Source organism: Pelophylax lessonae (assembly GCF_965119305.1).
Source record: "Pelophylax lessonae genome assembly, chromosome: 13".
In the NCBI taxonomy this organism is placed as follows: Eukaryota; Metazoa; Chordata; class Amphibia; order Anura; family Ranidae; genus Pelophylax; species Pelophylax lessonae.
In genome coordinates, this window is record NC_138780.1 from 130,857,169 (window position 1) to 130,879,260 (window position 22,092).

General features: G+C 49.7%; 1 protein-coding gene across 1 annotated transcript in view; it reads left to right on the forward strand.

The window, feature by feature from the left end:
• DCAF4 (DDB1 and CUL4 associated factor 4) overlaps window positions 1-22,092 on the forward strand; it is a 75,107-nt gene that overhangs the window by 31,994 nt on the left and 21,021 nt on the right. Inside the window, exons 8-9 of the mRNA XM_082275030.1 lie at window positions 5,325-5,374; window positions 21,049-21,134. Coding sequence (XP_082131156.1) covers window positions 5,325-5,374; window positions 21,049-21,134 — 136 coding nt within the window. The remainder of the gene's footprint in view (window positions 1-5,324; window positions 5,375-21,048; window positions 21,135-22,092) is intronic.

Sequence of the window (22,092 nt, forward strand, 5' to 3'; positions counted from 1 at the left end):
GACAGGGAGGCGGAGGCTGTGGCCCGCAATATGTACACTCTGGCTGGTTCGGCACTGAGGCCGGTATTCACCATTGTCCTGGTGTTCTCAAACTCTGACCGCGTGGGCTAAGCTTTTACTCCGTGACCCAGAGAGAGAACAGCTCCCCCCTGTCTTTGCTGAGCTGGCGGACCAACTGGTCCAGGGGCTACAGTTTATCTGTGATGCCTCGTTTGATGCGGCTTCTCTAGTGTCTCGGTTCTCTGTTTTGGCAATGGTCCTTCGGAGTGTCTTTTGGCTCAAATGCTGGTCTGCGGACCAGACTTCTGAAAAGGCCTTGACTAATCTTCCCTTTCAAGGAGATCGCCTGTTTGGAGCTACCCTGTATGACATCATAAAAGGTCTCACAGGGGGGGAAGAGTATCTTTCTTCGGCAGGATACTAAGGGCAAGGAACCTTGTCAGAAGTTTTTTCGTCCCTCAGGGTCGACTGACAAGGGCTCAGGGCCTCCTCTGGAGGATACAAACAAACCTTGTCTGGCATGCCAAGAGCGGGCTTCTCCAGACCTGCGGACAAGGCTCATTCAGCATGAAGGTGTGCCCTCACCTGTAGACTTCCCTGGTGCAAGACAAGTGGGTCCACAAAGTCATTCGGTCTGGCTACAAGATCGAGTTTTGCTCTTGTCCCCCGGCAAGATTCTTTCCTTCCAACTTGCGCCTGTCCCCGGACCGCTTACAGGGTCTATTTGGGGAGGTACAAGACCTGTTCCATCAAGGGGTGATTGTCCTGGTTCTGACTTGGGAACGTTTTCAGGGTTTTTACTCAAACCTGTTTACAGTTCCCAGGAAGGAAGGCAAAGTGCGTCCAATCCTGGACTTAAGAGTGCTGAACTGCTTTGTGGGGGTGCAGAAGTTCAGAGTGGAGTCCATTCGCACGGTGGTGGCATCCCTGCGTCAAGGGGATTTCCTCGCCTCTATCGACATCAAAGATGCTTACCTTCGCATTCCAATATGTGCCATTCTCCAGCTCTCCCTCTGCTTTGCCTTTGGAGAGGAGCATTATCAGTTTGTGGCATTACCCTTTGGTCTCGCCTCTGCTCCTCAGATCTTTACAAAAGTGTTAGCTCTGGTGCAAGCTTTGCTACGCCAATGGGGGATCGCGGTACTGGGCTACTTGGACGATCTCCTTCTTCAAGCAGAGTATCCTTCTGCTCTGGTGGAAAACCTGGAGATCACAATACGAACTCTCCTGGGAGTTCGGCTGGAGTCTGAATTTTCAGAGGTCTTCCCTGGTTCCGTCCACAAAGCTGGACTATCTGGGCCTAATTCTGGACTTCGCCTTAGCCAGAGTGCTTCTTTCCTCTCGACAAACTACAGAAATTGCAGGCTGAAATTCGTCTCCTGCTGTCCAAAAATGGTCATCCCTCCGGATCTGCATGCGGGTGCTGGGCCTGATAGTGTCTGCGTTTAAGGAAGTTCGCTTGCACAGTTCCATACGAGGTCCCTGCAAAGGGAGATTCTGACCAAATGGGACAAGACTCCGCAGTCTCTGGACAATCAAATCGGGCTGAATCGGGGAACGAAGGAATCCCTGATATGGTGGCTTCTTTCTCCGGTGCTTCAGCTGGGCAAATCCTTCCTCCCCTTGTATTGGACAGTGGTCACAATGGATGCCAGCATGTCCAGCTGGGGAGGTGTCCTTGGCAAGCATTCTGCTCAGGGACTTTGGACACTGGAAAAGTCCAGACTACTGGTTTAATGTCTTGGAAATCTGAGCGATCAGACTATGTCTGGACCATTGGAAAGATCGTATTCAGGGTTGTCCAGTGAGCATTCAATCGGACAATGCTACTGCCGTGGCTTATGTCAATCCCCAAGGGGGCACAAGAAGTGTCCTGGCAGGTCTGGAGGTTGCCGGCATTCTAAGGTGGGCAGAACGGTTCGTTTCAGCCCTCACCGCCGTACATATTCCCGGGGTGGGAAACTGGCAGGCGGATTACCTCAGTCGGCAAGCGTTAAACCAAGGAGAGTGGTCCCTTCATCCGGAGGTGTTTAATCAGTTATGTCTCCAAAGGGCACCCCCAAGGTGGATCTGTTGGTGTCTCGGCTCAACAGAAAGGTGCAAGGTTTGTGGCTCGGTCAAGGGATCCTCTGGTGGATACCACAGATGCGCTGGTGGCCACGTGAGGTCAGTATCGTCTGATTTATGTTTTCCCTCCTCTCAAGCTTCTGCCAAGACTTCTACGCAGGATTCCGGTCATCTTAGTGGCTCCGGACTGGCCTTGCTGGGCTTAGTACACCGATCTGGTGCGGCTGGTCGCTGAGGTTCCCTGGTACATTTTGGTACCTGCAGAGTATCAAAGGCGACAAAAGTTTTTCCTTCTCAGCCTATTTCGACAACATTGTCGCAAGTCAGTGGGGTTCCCCAAAACACACTGTCAGGGTACCTAAGCGTTTCACTAGAAGGAATCTTTTTGAAGAGTCCCTGTGGTGGACTAGGTTAAAAAAAGCTACCCTTCTCCCGGTGGAGGACTTTCCGTCCTTTAAGGACCCTTTTGACATGTGAGCTGAATCTCTGGTCCGATACCTTTTTGCCATGGCCGGTTCCATTCTGAGGCCGGTGTTTGCCATAACCTTGGTTTCCCAGACCTTAACAGAATGGGCAAAGCTTCTGTGCTAGGATTTGGAAGGTGGACAGCCTCCTGCTGGCCTGGCAGACCAGTTGGTCCAGGGGTTGTAGTATATCTGTAATGCCTCTCTGGATGCGGCCTGCAGGGTGTCCGTGATGGCTGTGACCCTTCCCTGCATATTATGGCTGAAATTTTGGTCTGTGGACAAGGCTTCCAAGAAGGTACTGACTGATCTCCCCTTTGTAGGAGATCGCCTGTTTGGAGTTTCCATGGAGGAGATCATTAAGGGTCTTACAGGACTACCAAGAGTGAAGAGTCTCGTCGCAAACGTAGCCCTTTCTTCTCGGCCCATAAGCAGCCCTTTCGTCCCTCGTGATCTCAGGACAAGGGATCGGAATCTGCCCGAAACCCCGCAGGAGTTTTCAAGAATCCCTGCCCTGGTAAGCCGAGAGCGGGTTTCTCCAGACCCGCAGACAAGCCCACTTCTTCATAAAGGGGCGCCCATAACAGTATCTGGGGTGGGGGAACATCGTCACTTCTTTCCGGATCCGTGCACCTCCTTGATTCAAGACAAATTGGTCCACGAGTTTATTTGGTCTGGTTACAAGATCGAGTTTTGGTCCTTGCCTCTTGCAAGGTTCTTCTCTTCCAACCTGCGTTTGTCCCCAGATCGCCTGCGAGGTCTTCTCAGGGCAGTACAAGATCTGCTCTCACAAGGGGTCATCGTACCAGTTCCAGAATCGGAACGCTTTTATTCAAACCTATTTACTGTTCCCAGGAAGCTAGGGAAGGTCCGTCCAATCCTGGTCCTCAAGGCCTTGAACCACTTTGTGCAAGTTCAGAAATTTCATTTTGTGGCATTACCCTTTGGTCTCGCCTGGGCTCCTTGGGTGTTTATGAAAATTTTGTTCCCTGTGTTAGCATTGCTACGGTAGAAGGGGATTGCGGTACTGGGGTACCTGGACGACCTCCTTCTGCAAGCAGATTCTCCGCATGCCTTAAAAGTCAATCTGGACATTTATGTGCAAACCTTGCAAGCGTTCGGTTGAAAACTGAATTTCCAAAAATCAGCTCTGGTCCTGTCCACCAAACTGGACTACCTGGGCCTGACCCTGGACTCGGCCTCAGCCTGGGTGTTTCTTCCGGAGGTGAAACTCCAGAAGTTGCAGGATGCCATTCGGCTCCTGTTGTCCAACTGGAGGTCATCTCTCAGGACTTGTATGCAAGTGCTGGACCTGATGGTCTCCAACTTCGAAGCGGTTCCGTTTGCTCGGTCCCATAATGGAGAGATTCTTGCCAAATGGAACAAGAATCCACAGTTTTTAGACAATCTGATCCTGTTGAGCCGGGGTACGAGGGGGTTCCTGATCTGGTGGCTCTGTTCTCCGGCACTTCGACAGGGAAAATCTTTTCTCCCCCTGTATTGGACAGTGGTTACCACAGATGCCAGCCTGTCCAGGTGGGGAGGTGTCTTGGGCACGGATTGTGCTCCGGGGGTTTGAACTTTGGGGGAGTCTAGTCTGCCAATCAATATCCTGGAAATTCGGACGATTAGGTTTTCCCTGTCCCAATGGAAAGATCTCTGCAGGGGCGCCCAGTAAGGATTCAATTGGACAATGCCACGGATTTAGCATATGTCAATCATCAAGGGGGCAGCCCGGGAGTTAGCCAGTATTCTAAAGTAGGCAGAACACTTTGTTCCAGCCCTCTCTACTGTGCATATTCCAGGGGTGTAAAATTGGCAGACGGACTACCTCAGTCGGCAGGCGTTGGATCAGGGAGAATGGTCTCTTCACCCGGAGGTGTTTCATCAACTGTGTCTCCGGTGGGGGACTCCCGATGGAGACCTGTTAGCCTCTCGTCTCAACAGGAAGATACAGAGGGTCATAGCAAGGTCTCGGGATCCTCTAGCTGATGCCCCTTGTGGCCAGTATTGTCTGATATACGCTTTTCCTCCGATAACACTTCTGCCCGAGACTCTGCCGCAGAATTGAGGCAGAAGGGATTCTGATCATCCTAGTGGCCCCAGACTGGCCTCGCGGGTCTTGGTACGCAGATCTGGTATGGCTGGTCGCTGATGTCCCATGGAGAAAAAACTGGATTTTTGTGTTACCTTAAAATCCTTTTCTTTGATGTTCATTGACGGACACAGCACCCACCCCTCTATTGAGTTGGGTTATATGTTATTCTGACACTGCATGTTAAAAAACTGAAGAGCTATAGCAGGAAGTGGGAGTATACCCCCTGGAACTGCCCTATAAGCGTCGTCAATCTTTTTTCCACCTAGTGTCCTACTCCTGTAGGGGGCAGTATAAACTCAAGGGTCACGAAGATATCGAGCTGTGTTTGTCAATGAAGTCAGACAAAAATCCAGTTTTTTCTTTGTTTGCGCCGGAATACGATTCTGCAAATAGCGTTATGTTTTGCAAACTGATTGCGGGGTGTGATTAAACTTAACATACACTCCGAAACCAATTCGCATGAACAGTTTGATCCTAATGCGATGCAAATTCAGCCCTAAAGTTTGTATGGTTGCATTCACATCGCACAGCTATCGCATGTGATCTGCACAGCGAATCACATGAGATGCCTGGCATCACACTAGTGTGAACCGGCTCTTAGAGCAGAAGTTGTCCTACATAATTTTGTCTATTATTTATAGAGATTGAGAGTTTACTGTTTCTTAGCCACTTACAGATTTTGTTTCCCTATAAAGGTGAATGTTGCATGCTGGGCCACACTCACTGGACAAGACTCGCATGTCCTGTATCCTTTTTTATAAGACAAAGTTTTAAGGAGATACACAGTCACAGCCAGGGGCGGACTGACAACTCATGGGGCCCCCGGGCACTAGGGGTTCATGGGGCCCCCAGGTTTAAAGATGGCCACCGCACAGCAGCCATCTTTCTGATGCAACATTTAAGTGATTGTAAAGTCTAACTTTTTTAATTTTTTTTAAATAACATACATGTTATACTTACCTCCTCTGTGCAGTTGGTTTTGCACAGAGCAGCCCAGATCCTCCTCTTCTCAGATCCTTCTTCTCTGCTCCTAGCCCCTCCCTCCTGTCGAGTGCCCCCACAGCAAGCAGCTCGCTATAGGGGCAGCCTAGCTGCAGCTCCGTGTGTCCATTTAGACACGGACCTGTGGTTTAGCCCTGCCCCCTCTCTCCCCTCATTGGCCAATTTACTTGGTTTGACAGCCGTAGGAGGCAATGTGTGTCTCAGCCAATCAGGAGGCAGATTCCCAGACCGCCGAGGGACTCGTGTACATCGCTGGACAGGGATGGGGCTCAGGTAAGTATTAGAGGGGCTGGGGAGGCTGCTGCACACAGAAGGCTTTTTATCTTAATGCATAGAATGCATTAAGATAAAAAACCTTCCGCTTTACAATCCTTTAATGCGGCAGGCCCACATGGAGGGGCACTTAGCTTGGTGACATGCAGAGTAGCAGGAGACTTAAAGCTGGTGACCCAGTAACGGTACTAGGAACCTCTCATGGGCAGTGCCACCTAAACAACATCATGGGCAAAGTAATGCACTGGAGGCCCCTACCAGGGAAAAGGTGACCTGTGGCATGCATAGTGCACTGCGGCACACAGTGGGGGTTGCTAACTAATCCGTGGCTTTTTATTCTGATTAGAATTGTAAGTCTGATTTTTACAAATGTTTTTTTTATTTTAACTAAATTTAATTTAATGATTGTTTTAAATGTTTTTCACAATGTTGGTGGGTGGCTTTGGTGGGATATAAGTCCCACTTTTGAGACAGGGAAAGGGACACATTCCCCAGTCCCTTTCTCTGTAGCCTCATCTGCACTGCAGATGAATGAACAGGACATAGAGGCTCCTGTCCATTCATAAACCAAAGCATAGTAAACCAGTTTACTATGCTCAGTTATAGAATAATACAGTGAGTGATCAGTATCAGTCACTCACTGTGTTCACTTAGAAAAGGAAGGAGCTGGTAAATGACATTTTCCAGCCCCTTTCCTGCTCTCCATCCTGAGGTTCTCCATGTGTGCCCCCAACTACTGCCGGTGGGAGAGGAAAGGAGGGAATGCCGGCAGCGCTGCAGGGGGTGGAGGCCCAGGTCAATGAGTTGAATTCAGATCAGTGCAGCAGGTGGGGAAGATAACTGGAACCGATTCTTTCTGGCTCTCGCTGGAGCAGGAGATGTTGGCTTTCAGCTGCTGCTGCAGTGAGAGCCACAAAAGGTTGGTTCCAGTTATTTTCTCCACCTGCTGCACTGATCACCAGACATAGGAGTAAGTCACACATGTGCAAGTCACAAGCAAGTCTCAAGTCTTAACCTTCAAGTCTCAAGCAAGTCGCAAGTTACTGTGGCGAAAAGCAAGCAAGTCAAGTCGAGTCCCTGCTAGAAGTCAAGCAAGTCAAGTCATTTATTTTGGTCAAGTCACAAATCAAGTCAAAATACTGATCTTCCCCAATTTTCACCTTTAAATCCGTTAAAAGTCAGTGGTCAGCAAAGGTTTTGTTTTATTTTCAACATTAACAAAACTGCTTAGTGCTTTTTTCTTGGCATATTAAAGAAACACTTTAATTGCTCAAACATCTCAAAATCCTTCGTCCGGTCATGTTTCAACACCACAGTCACTAAAAACATGTTAAGTATTTCCATTGTTAAACAGCCAGTGTCCTAAAAATCAGAACACACTGAGGTGTTTTAAGTGACTGTGGTGTCAGAAACATGACAGGCACATTAATTTTGCTTTAACACATCATGAGAAAATGCAAATATTTAAAACCTTAAAAAAGTAAAGTCATTTTGAGTCATATTTCTCAAGTCAAAGTCAAGTCTCAAGTCATGAATACCAAGTCAAAGTCAAGTTGAGTCTTTTATTAATTTTAGTCAAGCAAGTCTTAAGTCCTCAAACTGGTGACTTAAGTCTGACTCAAGTCAAGTCATGTGACTCAAGTCCCCCACCTCTGCTGATCACCTGCTCTATCTACTTACCATCCTCCTGTGGGGGGGCTGCAGCCCCCCCATGCAACAGTGGGATGGGTCAGTGAGGCAGTTGGTGGGGGGGGGTGAGTGAGTTGGGGAAGAATTTCTTTCAATGGCAGTGTCTGTGGGGATGTTGTTAAAGTAGAGAATGGAAAGTGATGTCTCTCAGCTGGGAGGTAGGCAGTAGCTCAAAGTGATATCTGTCAGTTGGATGTATGAAGTGGCTATAATCAAAAACTACTGTGCTCATCCACTAATAGATAAAACAATAAAAAATACAATAGCATGGCTCGAAGAGAACAACCTCCTGTTATAAGAGATATAATATGCAATGTAATAATGTAAAGTTACTTTATGACCATTGTATTTAAGCCTGCATTATCCAAACTGTGTACAATCAAAAGTGTAAACTCAGCACATAAACAAAACACTCTGAAGCTAAATTCACATTCAAATCTATGTTTGAGAGGAATGCATGTAAAATTGCATGCCTTCCCAAAACGCACAGAAATGTGCTGCACTTAAGCAGATGCATAGCAGTTCTAATAATTGTTAAGGGCACCCCCATGCATCTGCAAACCTGCGCCCCATATAGGATTTTTTCATGACTTTTCTGTGTTGCTCGTGTGTGTGAAAAACATGCTCATACTTGGTCGCACATGTAGGTGTGAACCAAGCCTAACCACGAGTACATAAAAAAAAAACAATCCTCAATAAACATAAATAATTCTCTAAATGATCAGTGTTCATATAATTGTACTTTCATGCATATAGCCTTGAATATCATGATGGATATGTTTATTAAGTGTTCTTGCCTGTGGCAAGTACACTTACTATTTTTTCACATATATATTATTAAGTGTTCTTGCATGGCAAGACCACTTACTGTTATCTCACATATATATTCTTATTATTATAGCCAAATTTACCACCCTAACTCCTCCCACAGTTTTTACACTACATAGACAGTAATATACTGAAATGTGCGGATTGTTCCCGATTGGTGTGCTATTACTTTGTGGAACGTTTCACCGAATAGTTCACAAAATTTTGGCGTTTTTGTGGCGAAATTGGTCCCATAGGAATGAATGGTGGAATGTTCAAAACTAGAGTGAGAGCTGAAAAATCAGGACATGATTTCTAAACTGCCACCACTCCATTATTTTCAAGCCCACCTACACAAATCTTATATCAAAACGTTCAGCTATCCCTGGAGCCACTAAAATTGTCCACGGATAAGACCTAGTCCTTATAGTTTTCACAATATGACTGGTGGAGTCAAGAACACTTCACACAATTTCCCCAGAAATTGTAGCTTTTCTAGTTCTTATTATAGTGAAAGCCTATGGGAAAACTTGGCACCCTAACTCCTCCCACAGTTTTTACACTACATAGACAAGTAACATACCGAAACGAGCGGATCGTTTCCGATCGTGTTGCTGTTTTGGAAGGTTTCGCCAAATGGTTTGCGAAATATCGCAATTTTTGTGGCGAAATTTGCCCCATAGGAATGAATGTCGGAATGTTCAAGACTAGAGTGGGGCCTGAAAATAGTTAGAGGGTGAGAGAAGAAATCTTGCCACAATTTCTAAACTGCTGCCACTCCCTCATTTTTAATCACTAACCGCAAAGTAACGTAGATCTACGTCGGTAAACTTTGCGGTAGTATACCGGGATGATGCCTCTAGCTAGAGGCACCATCCCGGTACCGTGGTTTACAGCCGACGGTCGCCTTTCCGTCAGTAACGACCGATGCCGCTTGGGAGCCGCTCGATCGTTACCCGGGTGAGCGGGAGGGGACGTCCCCCCCTCCCTCCGCCTTCCGTGACTTCCGTCCGCCAGCTGGATGGAGTCCCGATCTAAGCCGGAAACGGCTTAGATCGGGTCTCCGATGACGTAACCCGGAGGCGGCGTCCATGACGTCACTTCCCGGTCACTTCCCGGTTACTGTGCTGTAAAAGGCGGCAAATTTAAAAAACGGCTGTATGCAAAAAAAAGTGTAAGTGGAGTGTAGTGGAGGGGTCTAGGGTCTTTTAGACCCTCGATCCCTCCATAAAGAGTACCTGTCACTGCATATTGGTGTCACAAGGGATGTTTACATTGTTTGTGACAGCAATAAAAGTGATCAGATTTTTATTTTTTTTAAAACCTGTAATAAAGTTAAAAAAAAATAAAATAAATAGGAAAAAAAAAAAAAATTTTTTAGCTGCCCCCGTCAAAAAAACGTATACGGAAGTCGAGCCACGAATGATATCACTGTTCAAACCACACATGTGAGGTATCGCCGCGATCGCCAGAGCGTGAGAAATAATTTAAAAAAAAAGAGCTACACTCTAACCTGGTAACCATTAACCACTTAAGCCCCGGAAGATTTTACCCCCATTCCGACCAGGGGGTTTTTTGCAATATTTTTACTGCGTGATTTTAACGGACAATTGCGCGGTCATGCGACGCTGTACCTAAACTGATTTCACATCCTTTTTTTCCCACAAACAGAGCTTTCTTTTGGTGGTATTTGATCACCTGTGCGATGTTTTGATCATGCGCTATAAACAAAAAAAGAGCGTAAATTTTGCAAAAATAACAATATTTTTCACATTTTTTTATATGAAATTCCCCCCAAAAAAATGTAAAAATCTAAATTTTTTAACATTTTCAGCCAATTTGTTTTATGCTACATATGTTTGGTAAAAAAAATTGCAAAAAGCGTATTTTGTATTGGAGAGGGAGGGGTTAAGTGTGTCCTAGGGGCGTGTTTCTAACTGTAGTGGGACAGGTCTCCTATTGTAAAAACAGAGATCAACGATTCTACATAGTAGAACCTTCTGATCTCCATTTTTACACAGGGGAGAATGACAGGCGGCTTGTTAACATAAGCCGCCCGCCTTTCTCCCGCTCTACCGACGATCGTAGTGTGACCGGCGGACATCGGGTCCGCCGGTCACACGCGCGGACTCCTCCGTGAACGAGCCGCGGCGGGCGCGCGCTCGCCCGCTATTGGCTCAAAAACCGGTCACAGGCTAGTGACGTATATATACGTCGCTTTGCCTGGCCGGGGCTTACCGCCGCAGTATATCTACTTGCGGCGGTCGGCAAGCGGTTAAAAAAATTTAAAGCGTCGCCTATTGAGATCTTTATTGACCGTAGTTTGTCTCCATCCCACGGGGGGGGCGCAATTTTAAACCGTAACATGTTGGGTATCTATTTACTCGGTGTGACATCGTCTTTCCTAATATACAAAAAAAATGGGCTAAATTTACTGTTTAGTATTTTTTAAATGCAGTGAAATGTGATTTTTCAAAATTTTTCCAAAAAAATGGCGTTTTAAAGACCGCTGCGCAAATACCGCGTGACATAAAATATTGCAATGACCGACATTTTATTCTCCAGAGTCTTTGCTAAAAAAATATATATATATATATATATATAATGTTTGGGGGTTCTAAGTAGTTTTCTAGGAAAAAATACTGGTTTTAACTTGTAAACAAGAAGTGTCCGAAATAGGGCTGGGGCTTAAGTGGTTTAGGCCACCTACACAAATGTTACATCAAAACGTTCGCCTATCCCTGCTGCCTCTTAATATGTCCACATCTAAGCCATAGCCCTAATAGTTTTTACACTATGACTGTTTGTTTCTAACTCACGCCGTCCATTGACATTTATTAAAACTGCACTAAAACCATCTCAAATTTCAAGGCCGTTTTCTAACCTGTGACTGTGCCTTAAGTTTTGATGTTTCATAGACATACTGTACATCAAAATGTCGACCGGGGTCTTGTGATTCCTACGGTATAAGTCTCTAAGCTGTGATATTTAGAGCTTTTACACTAGAGCCGTATGAAGATGGGCACCTCCAACTTTGGTAAGTTGCCCCATAAGAATGAATGGCGGAATGTTCCGGAGTGTTCAAAACGACACCATTTGTTTCCAACTGCCAAACTGCTGCCACTCCCACCCACACACCACACCCCGCACACGCCACACACACACCGCACACGCCACACACACCACACATACACCACACATACACCACACATACACCACACACACCACACACACACCACACATGCACCACACCCCGCACATGCCACACACACACCACACTTACACACACACCACACTTACACACACACCACACTTACACACACACCACACTTACACACACACCACACTTACACACACACCACACAAACACACACACCACACTTACACACACACCACACAAACACACACACCACACTTACACACCACACCTAAACACACACACCACACTTAAACACGCACACCACACACATACCACTTACACACACACAACACACACACCACATAAACTGCTGCCACTCCCACACACATATAGTTACTCGCCCACTCCAGCTGGAGACTACCGGTGGCGGCAAAAACACTTCACACAATTTCCCCGGAAATTGTAAGTTTTCTAGTTGGGGATTATTATTTTGTATATGGTGTGTATAGTTTATTTGGTGGGTTTACACTTTTTACTGTACATAGTTTGGATAACATGGGGTAAATGGAAATGTCAAAAATGAACTGCACATTATCTAGCCATACACAGTGTTTGGGGATTGTTTATGTAGATAGATATGATGTGTGCCTGCTTTGGACATTTCTTTCAGCTGGGGGAGGGGGCTACAAACTTTGCCGGCTCCACCACACACACTCGGGCTGCTATTATCACCCTTCTTGTCACCTTAACCCTTCACATGATACCATAAAATCTTCCCTCCTGATATGGCACTTTACCAGGCATTGTGTGCAGCTTACCTCCCCATACAGGCTTTCCTCCCTCCGCTCACCTCTCTCCCTGCATGTAGTATGAGAGTGCAGTGACTATGCCCCTCCCCCGGGTTCTCCCATCACAGGGCACTTAAGATGGGAGGGGGGATCTGACTGAGGGGAACAGAAAGGAGATTCAGAACTTCTAAATACATACAGTGCCGGGCGATGTATGTATTTAGGAGCAGTAACACTGCTGCTGACAAACCCCGGGATGAGCTGTAGTGGGACATCTTTCTAGAATGTGTGACTGTCCCGGCTCATGGGGCCCTCTACTGACCCTGGGCCCTCAGGCAGTGCCGGAATGCCCGAATGGTTAGTCAGTCCGCCCCTGGTCACAGCATACACTATAACCACTTGCCGACCGCCGCAAGTACATATACTGCGGCGGTCAGCCCCTCACAGGCAAAGTGACGTATGGGTCACGGACCCTCCCCCCCCGCGCGTGTGCCCGGCGGACCCGATCGTCCATGACAGCGGGAGAAAGGCAGGCGGCTGATGTAAACAAGCCGCCTGTCATTCTCCCCTGTGTAAGAACAGTGATCATACGGTTCTATTATGTAGGACCGTTGATCACTGTTCCTACACTTCAAGCCACAGCCAATCACAGTAAGAATCACGCCCCTAGGGACACACACCACCCCTCCCTCTCAAATAAAGTTAACCCCTTCACTACCAGTGTCATTTTACAGTAACGATGCATATGTATAGCACTGATTACTGTAGTGATGTCACTGGTAACCCCAAAAATGTCAGTCAAGGGTCCGATCTGTCCGCCGCAATGTCGTAGTCCCGCAAAAAAAAACGCAGATCGCCGCCATTACGCGTTAAAAAAAAAACAACAAAAATGACAAAAATCTTTCCCTTAGTTAGTAAACGCAATAACTTTTGCGCAAACCAATCAAAATACGCTTTTTGCGATTTTTTTTTTTTTTTTTTTTTTAACCAAAAATATGTAGCATAAAACAAATTGGCCTATCTGCGGTCCTTCTCTTTCCACAATATCCTGGAAACCCTGCATGCTTAGCATTTTCTTCATTGCTCATTCCTTTGGTTTACTTTCATTTTCTAAGGGCTACATATCCCATTGTACCTTTCTGCCTGTAAACAGTGATTCCTTCACTGACTCTGCCAGACAGCAGGTTCTGTGGAATATGTGACAATATGTGACAGCAGTTTCTATTCCCAGGGCAATAGTAAATGCGTAACCGACTTCAAAATGGCTCACATTAATAGGAAATGGCTTAAAAATTTAAATTCGGGGGCGTGGCTAGGTCATGGCGGTGTGAGGACGTTTGACTCTGGTGCTCCCGCTCCCTGGCCCCCCTGATCGGCTAAATTGATCGTTACCTGGCTGTTTTCTAGCTGACATGAGCTCCTATAAGCGGTGGAAGAACAAATCCACATCCAAGGCTACTCCGGCGGCCCCGATCCGTTCATTCTTCCCGGATTCTGCTACCCCGGTGCTGCGGAAGCTGGTGGCGGGCCCACGTGGCAGTATCAATCCGACGGCGGTGTCCCGGACGGCACAGGCGGCATCCCCTCCGGCTCCCCTGCCTGCTATGGCTTCCCTGAGCCCCTTGCAGCTGTCCCAATCGTCCTCGGCTGGAGACCCCAGTGAAGAAAGGGACATCTGGGCTCTGCTGCGCTCCCTCCCCACTAAGATGGACATGGAGGCTCTGGTAGCGCAAGTCACGGAGCAGCATAAGAGGGACTTCCAAGTGCTGACCGCAGAAGTGTCTCATGTTCGGGAGCGAGTGGCGACCGGGGAATCGGCGATCGGAGACCTCAAGGCTAGGGTAGAGTGTCTGGAACGAACACAAGCTGTCCACGCGGATGTCCTTGCTGAGCACCAGCTCGCCTTGGAGGACGTGGAGAACCGGAGCCGCCGTAACAACTTGCGGCTCCGGGGCCTGCCCGAGGCCACCGGACCGGAAGACTTGATGGAGACGGTTCGGGCCATCCTGGCGCGGATCTTGCCTTCGGACCCCCCTGTCGCAGTGGAGTTCGACCGGATACATAGGGCCTTGGGCCCCAAACCGACGGACACTACAAGACCTCGGGACGTCATCTGCCGCGTGCATCGGTATCCGGTGAAGGAACAGGTGCTGCGGGCTGCGTGGACGAAGGGCCCGATTGACTTCGATGGGGCACAGATCCAGGTTTTCCCCGATGTGTCCAGAGGCACTCTGATCCGCAGAGCGATGCTGAAACCCCTGCTGGAGCGTCTCAGGAGACAGGATGCCACTTACAGATGGGGTTTTCCCCTCCAGCTCATCGTCCGCAGGAATGGCGCCACTTTCGTCCTCCGCAGACATGCTGACCTCCCAGCCCTGTTCCGGTTTGCAGCCATCGCTCCTCTGGAGGTCCCGGACTGGTTAGCCAGGCTTCCTGACAGGGACGCTCGCTCTCCCGGAGGAGGGCCATCGAGACCCCGATCCGAGGGACGCCGTCGGCAACGCAGTGCCCCCGTGGCGCGCTCTACTAGCCCCTCGTTGGCTTCCCCGGAATTTTGATTCAGCGTTGCCGAGGTCCGTGAGTAATGACTTAGCCCCTTGCCCTCCGCCCCTGCCTGTCCCGGGTCACATCCCTGAGCTTCACCTGCCCTTCCCTGATGGCTGACTGTCCTGCCTTGTGGTGACTGTCCCCCAAGCTAGATTTGAACTGCACTAGTCCCGAGGGCCGTGCCGGGCCTCCAGCTGTCCCCGAGTGTCCCCGGGTGCCTCTGACTGCTGCCCATGCCGAACTTCCAGGGCTCAGGTCATCTGCCTCCCCCCGTGTCCCCCTCTCTTGGATCTTGACTCCCCTAGATCGGCTCCGTGTCTCCTGCTCCCCCTAATGCTGACATGCGGGGGCTCTGGAGCGGCTCAAGGCGGTGCGGTGCCTTGCTCCCGCTTCCGGGGCCTGGGTGTCTGGCAGGCCTGCTGACTCTCTGCAAGTTTAGATCTAAGAGTAGTGTCATTGAACTGTTGCCTCTCATATTGCTTGCTGACTGTATGCACTATTTAATGCTTTCCAGATGTATGCACGCCTGCTCTTCTGTGGTTACTGGGGGGGCGCCTGGGTCTGGTCGTACTTGCTTGGGTTGCATGCCGGATCTGGGTGTTACCCCGCGCTGCAGGAGAGGGGATGCAGGGCGCTGCCGGTGGCCCTCGGAATTCACTTTTGCTTCACCCCCCCCTCCCTTATCCCCCTCCCCCCCTCCTTTGTCCCCCTCCCCCCCCTTATCCTCCCTCCCTTACCCCCCCTCCCCTCTATCTCCCCCTCCCCTCCCTCCCCCTTCCCCCCTTCCCCCCTTCCTCCCCCCTCTCTTCCCCCTCCCTTCCCCCCTCTCCCGTTCTTCCCTTCCCCCCTCCCCTCCATTCCCCTTCCCCCCCCCCCTTTCTACTAACCCCTCCCCTCCCTTCCCCTTCTCCCCCCGGGGGTTGGTGTGTTATATGTGTGGGGTGGCGTGGTATGTCCCCCTCTGGTCCGATGCCACTGATCTTGAGGGGGACGTCTGGATGGGGAGCGGGTGCAGTCTCTGGCATCTCTGTCCTGAGTGCCATTGAATTGTTCATTTGGTTCTTCTCGGGCGGGGGGTGGGGGGAGGTTTTCCTCTCCGGTTCAGGGGCTCAAACTGTTGCACTATGTTATTGGTATTTTTTTTTTTTTTTGTTTTGTTTGAGTTGTTGGTGTTTTTCAGCTGGTTATAATACTGTGTTGCTATGATCTTTGTTGGCCGGTTGGGGAGCCGGGGAGCGGTCACCTACCTCTCCCAGTTGGTGGCTCTCCTCGTTCCCCACGTAGGGTGATCCTTTGGTGCCTGTCCATTTTGCCCTGCCTGCGGGGTTGGTGGATCGGGCCCTAGGGTCCTTTGAGATTGAACTCTCTCTGGTGCTTCGGCACCTTAGTACTTTGTAAGTAGGCGCGTACTTTGCGCCTTTTCCTTCTCTCCCTCTCTTTCCCTCCACCTTTTCACTTACCTCTGCATCTCCGCTGTTCCCCTTCCTTTTCTTTCCCCCCTCTCCTTCCCTCTCCCTCCTCCGCTCCTTTTGGTTTCTTGTTTTCACCCGGTGGGCTGGACCCGCCGGTTGGGGGGGTTATGGCCGCCCCTCGTCCGGACCCGGTCCGTTTGGTCTCCTTAAATGTGAAGGGGCTCAATACCCCTGAGAAGCGCACCATTGTGCTGTCGGAACTCCATCGTCTCCGTGCTCATGTTGGATTTTTGCAAGAAACGCATTTCAAATTGAGCAAGATCCCCAAATTGGGAAACAGGCGTTTTCCAACGGTTTACCATGGCTGTTCCCCTGATTCCAAGACTAAGGGGGTTAGCATCTTGATTCAATGTAATGCTCCGTGGACGCTCTCGGACGTGTGGAGCGACGAATCGGGCAGGGCCCTTTTTGTAAAGGGCCAGTTGGGTTCCACCCCTGTCACTCTGGTGAATCTCTACCTGCCCAACACGAACCAAATCTCCTTTATGGACTCAGTGCTTTCTAAGCTGGCAGATTTCGCTGCGGGACAGATCCTTATGGGCGGGGATTTTAATTTGGCTCTTGATCCACTGGTGGACACCTCTAGGGGTTCCTCCCAGCTATCCTATGCTGCTCTACGTCGCTTCAAGCAGTTGATTCATGCCTTTCGCTTGGTTGATCCGTGGCGCGTTCTCCATCCCGGGGATAGGGATTATACTTTCTTCTCCCCCCCACACGACTCATATTCGCGTATCGACTTTTTTTTGGTACCGCAGTCCTTGCTTCCCAGGGTCTCCGCTGCCTCAATTGGCTCTATTGCTATTTCGGACCACGCTCCCGTTCTCCTCGACCTAGACCTTCGCTCCCCTGAGTTGTCACAATGGCAGTGGAGGCTTAACGACACCCTTCTCCAGGACCCTGCTATTCTGGGGGAACTTGGTGCTGAATTGAGGAACTTCTTCGCCTCCAATGCCACCACAGACAGTTCGCCCATGATGGTCTGGGAAGCTCACAAGAGTTATATGCGAGGGGTCCTGATCAAGCTCGGGTCGCGGAGGAAGAGGGAGAGGAGTGCCCAAATGTCTGACCTCCTGGCGAAAATTGGCAAATTAGAGATGGCTCACAAGCGGTCTCAGGCCGTTGCTGCTCTTCAGGAGCTCACTGTTCTTCGGGATCAGCTCCGTGATCTGGTCCTCTTCCAGGCCAAGGCCGCCCTGGCTAAATGTCGCCGTGCTTTCTACGAGCACGGGGACAAATGTGGGAAATTGCTGGCAAGGGCATTGCGTCAACAGAGGTCTAGGGCATTTATCCCGGAGGTCTCCGACTCAGCGGGCCGGAGGGTTCACTCGACGACGGACATAGCTGAGGCTTTCCGCCTGTACTATTCCTCCCTGTACAATCTGCCTTCTGACCCCTCGCCGTCATCGCGCGCTGCCAGGCTCCAGGAGATTAGGTCGTATCTATCGGCCTCCGGCCTCCCCACCCTTTCTCCGGAAGATGTGGAGGAGTTGGACGCGCCTCTGCGCCCTGGGGAACTCACTGCAGCCCTGGGGGGAATGCAACCGGGGAAGGCACCTGGTCCGGATGGATACACCCTTGCGTATTACAAGTGCTTTGAGGAGATTCTTTCGCCTCACTTCCTATCCGCATACAATGCGGCGGGTGAGTCGGCGGCCCTTCCGGTTGACTCATTGCGCGCCCATATAACTGTCCTAGCCAAGGAGGGTAAGGATCCACTGCTGTGTGCGAGCTACAGGCCGATTTCTCTCTTAAATATCGACCTGAAACTCTTCACCAAAATCCTGGCTTCTAGACTGGCTCCCCTGCTCCCAAGTTTGATCCACGATGATCAAGTGGGTTTTGTTACTGCCCGGGAGGCCCGGTACAATACCGCCAAGGCGATTGACCTCATCCATTATGCGCATAGCCGCCGAATCCCAATGCTGGTCCTGTCGACGGATGCCGAAAAGGCGTTCGACCGGGTGAATTGGGACTTTCCCCTGGCTACCATGGAGCATGTGGGCCTGGGGACGCGCCAGTTGTCCTGGATCAGGGCCATCTACTCCAGGCCTTCGGCTAGGGTGAAGGTCAACGGGTCTCTCTCGAACTCCCTCGACATTGCGAATGGCACTCGACAGGGGTGTCCACTCTCCCCGTTGATTTTTGTTCTCGCTCTAGAGCCTTTTTTGAGGACGGTGAGGGCTAATGCGGATGTGGCCGGATTGTCGTTGAGTGCCAGTGAGTCGCCTAAAGTGGCGGCGTACGCGGACGATCTACTTTTCTTCCTGACACGTCCTCTCACTTCCCTTCCGAACCTCCTGCGGGAATTTCGGGTTTATGAGTCGCTGTCGTTTTATAAAATCAACTACTCTAAGTCTGAGGCGCTAGCGGTGGGTCTGCCGGCTTCTTTGTCAACTCTCCTTAGAGCTGACTTTTCCTTTAAATGGGGCCTGTCTCACATCAAGTACCTGGGGATATCTCTCCCGAGTTGCCCGGAGAGAGTCTTCGACTGTAATTTCCCGCCTCTTCTGACTCGCATCAAGCAGGATCTGGAGGTGTGGAGCCATGGGACTTTTTCCTGGTTTGGGCGCTGCAATATTATAAAGATGAACATCATGCCCCGCCTCTTATATGTGCTTCAGGCGCTGCCCATCAGGGTCCCGTCCTCCTTCCTCAAGAGGGTGAATAGGGTGTTTCGGGAGTTCCTGTGGCGTAGGGGTTCCCCCCGCTTGGCGCTGCGGGTGCTCCGGATGCCTAAACTGAGTGGGGGAATGGCGATGCCCGACGCGATCCTCTACTATGAGGCGTGTCATCTCGCTCGCATTGTCGACTGGTACCGCCATGGTCCCTTGAAGCAATGGGTCCGCCTTGAACGTTTGTCCGTCGAGTCTCCCCTGGAGTCCGCCCTTTGGAGCCCTAACCCGGTGCCTAGGGAATTAGATGCCCATCCGACTGTAGGTGCCACGCTGGCGGTGGGAAGGCGTCTTTGCCACGATGGCCAGTTGGCGTCCTTTCCCTCGCCTCTCCTCCCGGTGTTTGATAACCCGGACTTCGGGCCTGGGGTGGATCAGCCCGGTTTTAGGACTTTGAAGACCGCTGGGGTCCATCAGGCTCGGCACTTTGTGAGGGCTGGGACTTGGGTTTCACGGTCTTACATGAACTGCACTGCGCCCTTTACCTCCCTGTCTTTTTGGCAACGAGTCCAGCTGGCTCACTTTCTACAAGCTCTTCCTTCAGCGTCTCTGTTTTCAAGACGGCTCACGTACTTTGAGGATTTGTGTTCTGACACCTCCCCCCTTCGCCACACGGTCTCTCTGGTTTACCGGGCCCTGGCCTCGCCGGACGAAGCTTTTCGTCCCCCATTTATTGCCAAATGGGAAAGGGACCTGAATGTATCTTTTACGGACCATCAGGTTGAGAGGATATTATTTTTCACGTACAAAACCTCCCGTTGCTCGCGGTATCAGGAGGTAGGCTATAAGTGTTTAACCCGCTGGCACTATACCCCAGCCAGGCTTCATCGCATGTTTCCGACCTGCCCCGAGGTTTGTTGGCGATGTGGGGAGGAGGTGGGCACCTACCTACACGTTTTCTGGTCGTGCCCGTGTTTACAACCCTTCTGGAAGGAGGTCCTACGCATTGCCCAGAAATTTACGGACCATTCCCTCACCCTGGACCCAGCCCTCTTCCTCCTTCATCATCATGAATATCCGAGAGCGTCCTATCGGAAGTCGATTCTGCCACTTCTGTTCACGGCGGCTAAAAGCTGCATCCCCCCGCTCTGGAAGCAGACGCAGCCTCCTACGGTAGCTATGTGGCTCCGCAAGGTTTCTTGTCTCAACGATATGGAAGATCTAGTAGCCACTGCGCACGGTACACGAGAAAAGTTCCTGAAAAGCTGGTTTTACTGGCACGAATTTAAATACACTTCGGAATACACGGAGTTGATTACCCACTAGTGGTCGCTGGGCGAGGGTCGGCCGGCCTTCCCCCCACCCCCCTCTTTGGATCTTTCCTGACCCCTTCCTTTCTCGCTCTGGTCTCCTTCCCCCTTCTCTTTTCTCTTTGTTTATTCTCCATAGCTTTTTCTTCTCTTTCTTGGCTCTAGGCATACCGTCTATAGGTTTTTCTCCCTCTTTGCCGCTCCTGGGTATTGGCTGATGTAGTGTTGATTTTCTGCACGGTGGATCGGTTGGTTCCCGGGAGTGGCGCGGTGCGGCACCCCTTTGGGGGAGGTACCACCAGTGAGCCCTCTGGAGCCTGCCGCGATATTCCGGGGCGCCTGGGGGGGGCCTCCCTTCCCCGGTAGCCGGCCATGAGATGGATGCCGGTGGGGCGGGGGGGGTCTGCCTTAAGGTGCCCTGCGAATTTATTTGTTCGATATTCAGCTCTAGAGGGCTAAGGCCGTGGGTTTCATGGAGGGTTTACATTTTGTCTCAGATGAGCTCTTTAGACGAACTAGTGCTATGTTGGTACACTTTGAAATGTGCTGTTTGTATTGTTCTTACTTTATTATTTGCTCGCTATACTCGTCAGTTGATTGTACTTGCTGTTGATATGTGGTATGCCTTTATGTTTTCTTTCTAATAAAGAATTTTGAAAAAAAAAAAAAAATTTAAATTCAATGTGGGAATTAAGGTATGATTTTAGGTTTTTATCATAAATACATTTTAAATACAGTAGAGTTCTTAATGACTATGTATATTCCTTAATGGCAAGTCAGTATTTCTCTCCTGGGAAGGCAAGATAGTCCAGGCTGTGTTAGCCTTATACCAGCATGTCTGTTCAGGAACTTGGCCCCTGATGCAGGTAATTTATTTAGAGCAAATCAGTAAATCAAGCTGAAAGGAGATTTTGTGATTTTGAACGTTGCTGATGTTTTATAACATTTCAGTTGATGTTATTTCCAATAGTTACCTAGTCGTTTAGAATGAAAACAAATAAATGTCCAACAGAGTCAGTTAATGTTAACATAAGCTTTAACCACTTTACCGCTGAGTACCGTAGTACTACTGCGGCAAAGTGGCTCTTGTAGGTCTGACGACGTAGACCTACGTCGCCAGACTCCTCCCCCTGTAGGCGGCGCGCTCCCGCTGTTTTCATTCACGGCGGGAGTCGGGCCAGGGGAGGAGCAGCGGCGATCACCGCTGCTCTGCCCCGATCGTCGGGGAATCCAGTTTGGAGATCCCGCCCGCCTGTGTAAACAGAGCGGGCGGATCTCCTCAGTGACAGGGAGTGACAGATCGGAGTGTTCAGCATAGCTGGACATCCGATCTGTCCCTGTCTCACACAGTCACCTCCCCCCCCACACGTCAGTAAGCACCAGGCATACATTAACCCCTCCCTCTCCAATAAAATTAACCCCTTCCCTGCCAGTGTCATTTTTACAGTAACAGTGCATATTTATAGCACTGATTACTGCAGTTATGTCACTGGTACCCCCAAAAGTTTCAAAAATGTCAGTCAAGGGTCCGATCTGTCCGCCGCAATGTCGCAGTCCCGCAAAAAAAATCGCAGATCGCCGCCATTACTCGTTAAAAAAAAAAAACACCAAAAATGACATAAATCTTTCCCTTTGTTAGTAAACGCAATAACTTTTGCGCAAACCAATCAAAATACGCTTATTGCAATTTTTTTTACCAAACATGGGTAGCAGAAAACAAATTGGCCAAAAATTTAAAAAAAAATTGGTTTTTACATCTTTTTTGGGGGGAATTTCATATAAAAAAATGTTAAAAATATTATTTTTCCAAAATAAATGCTCTTT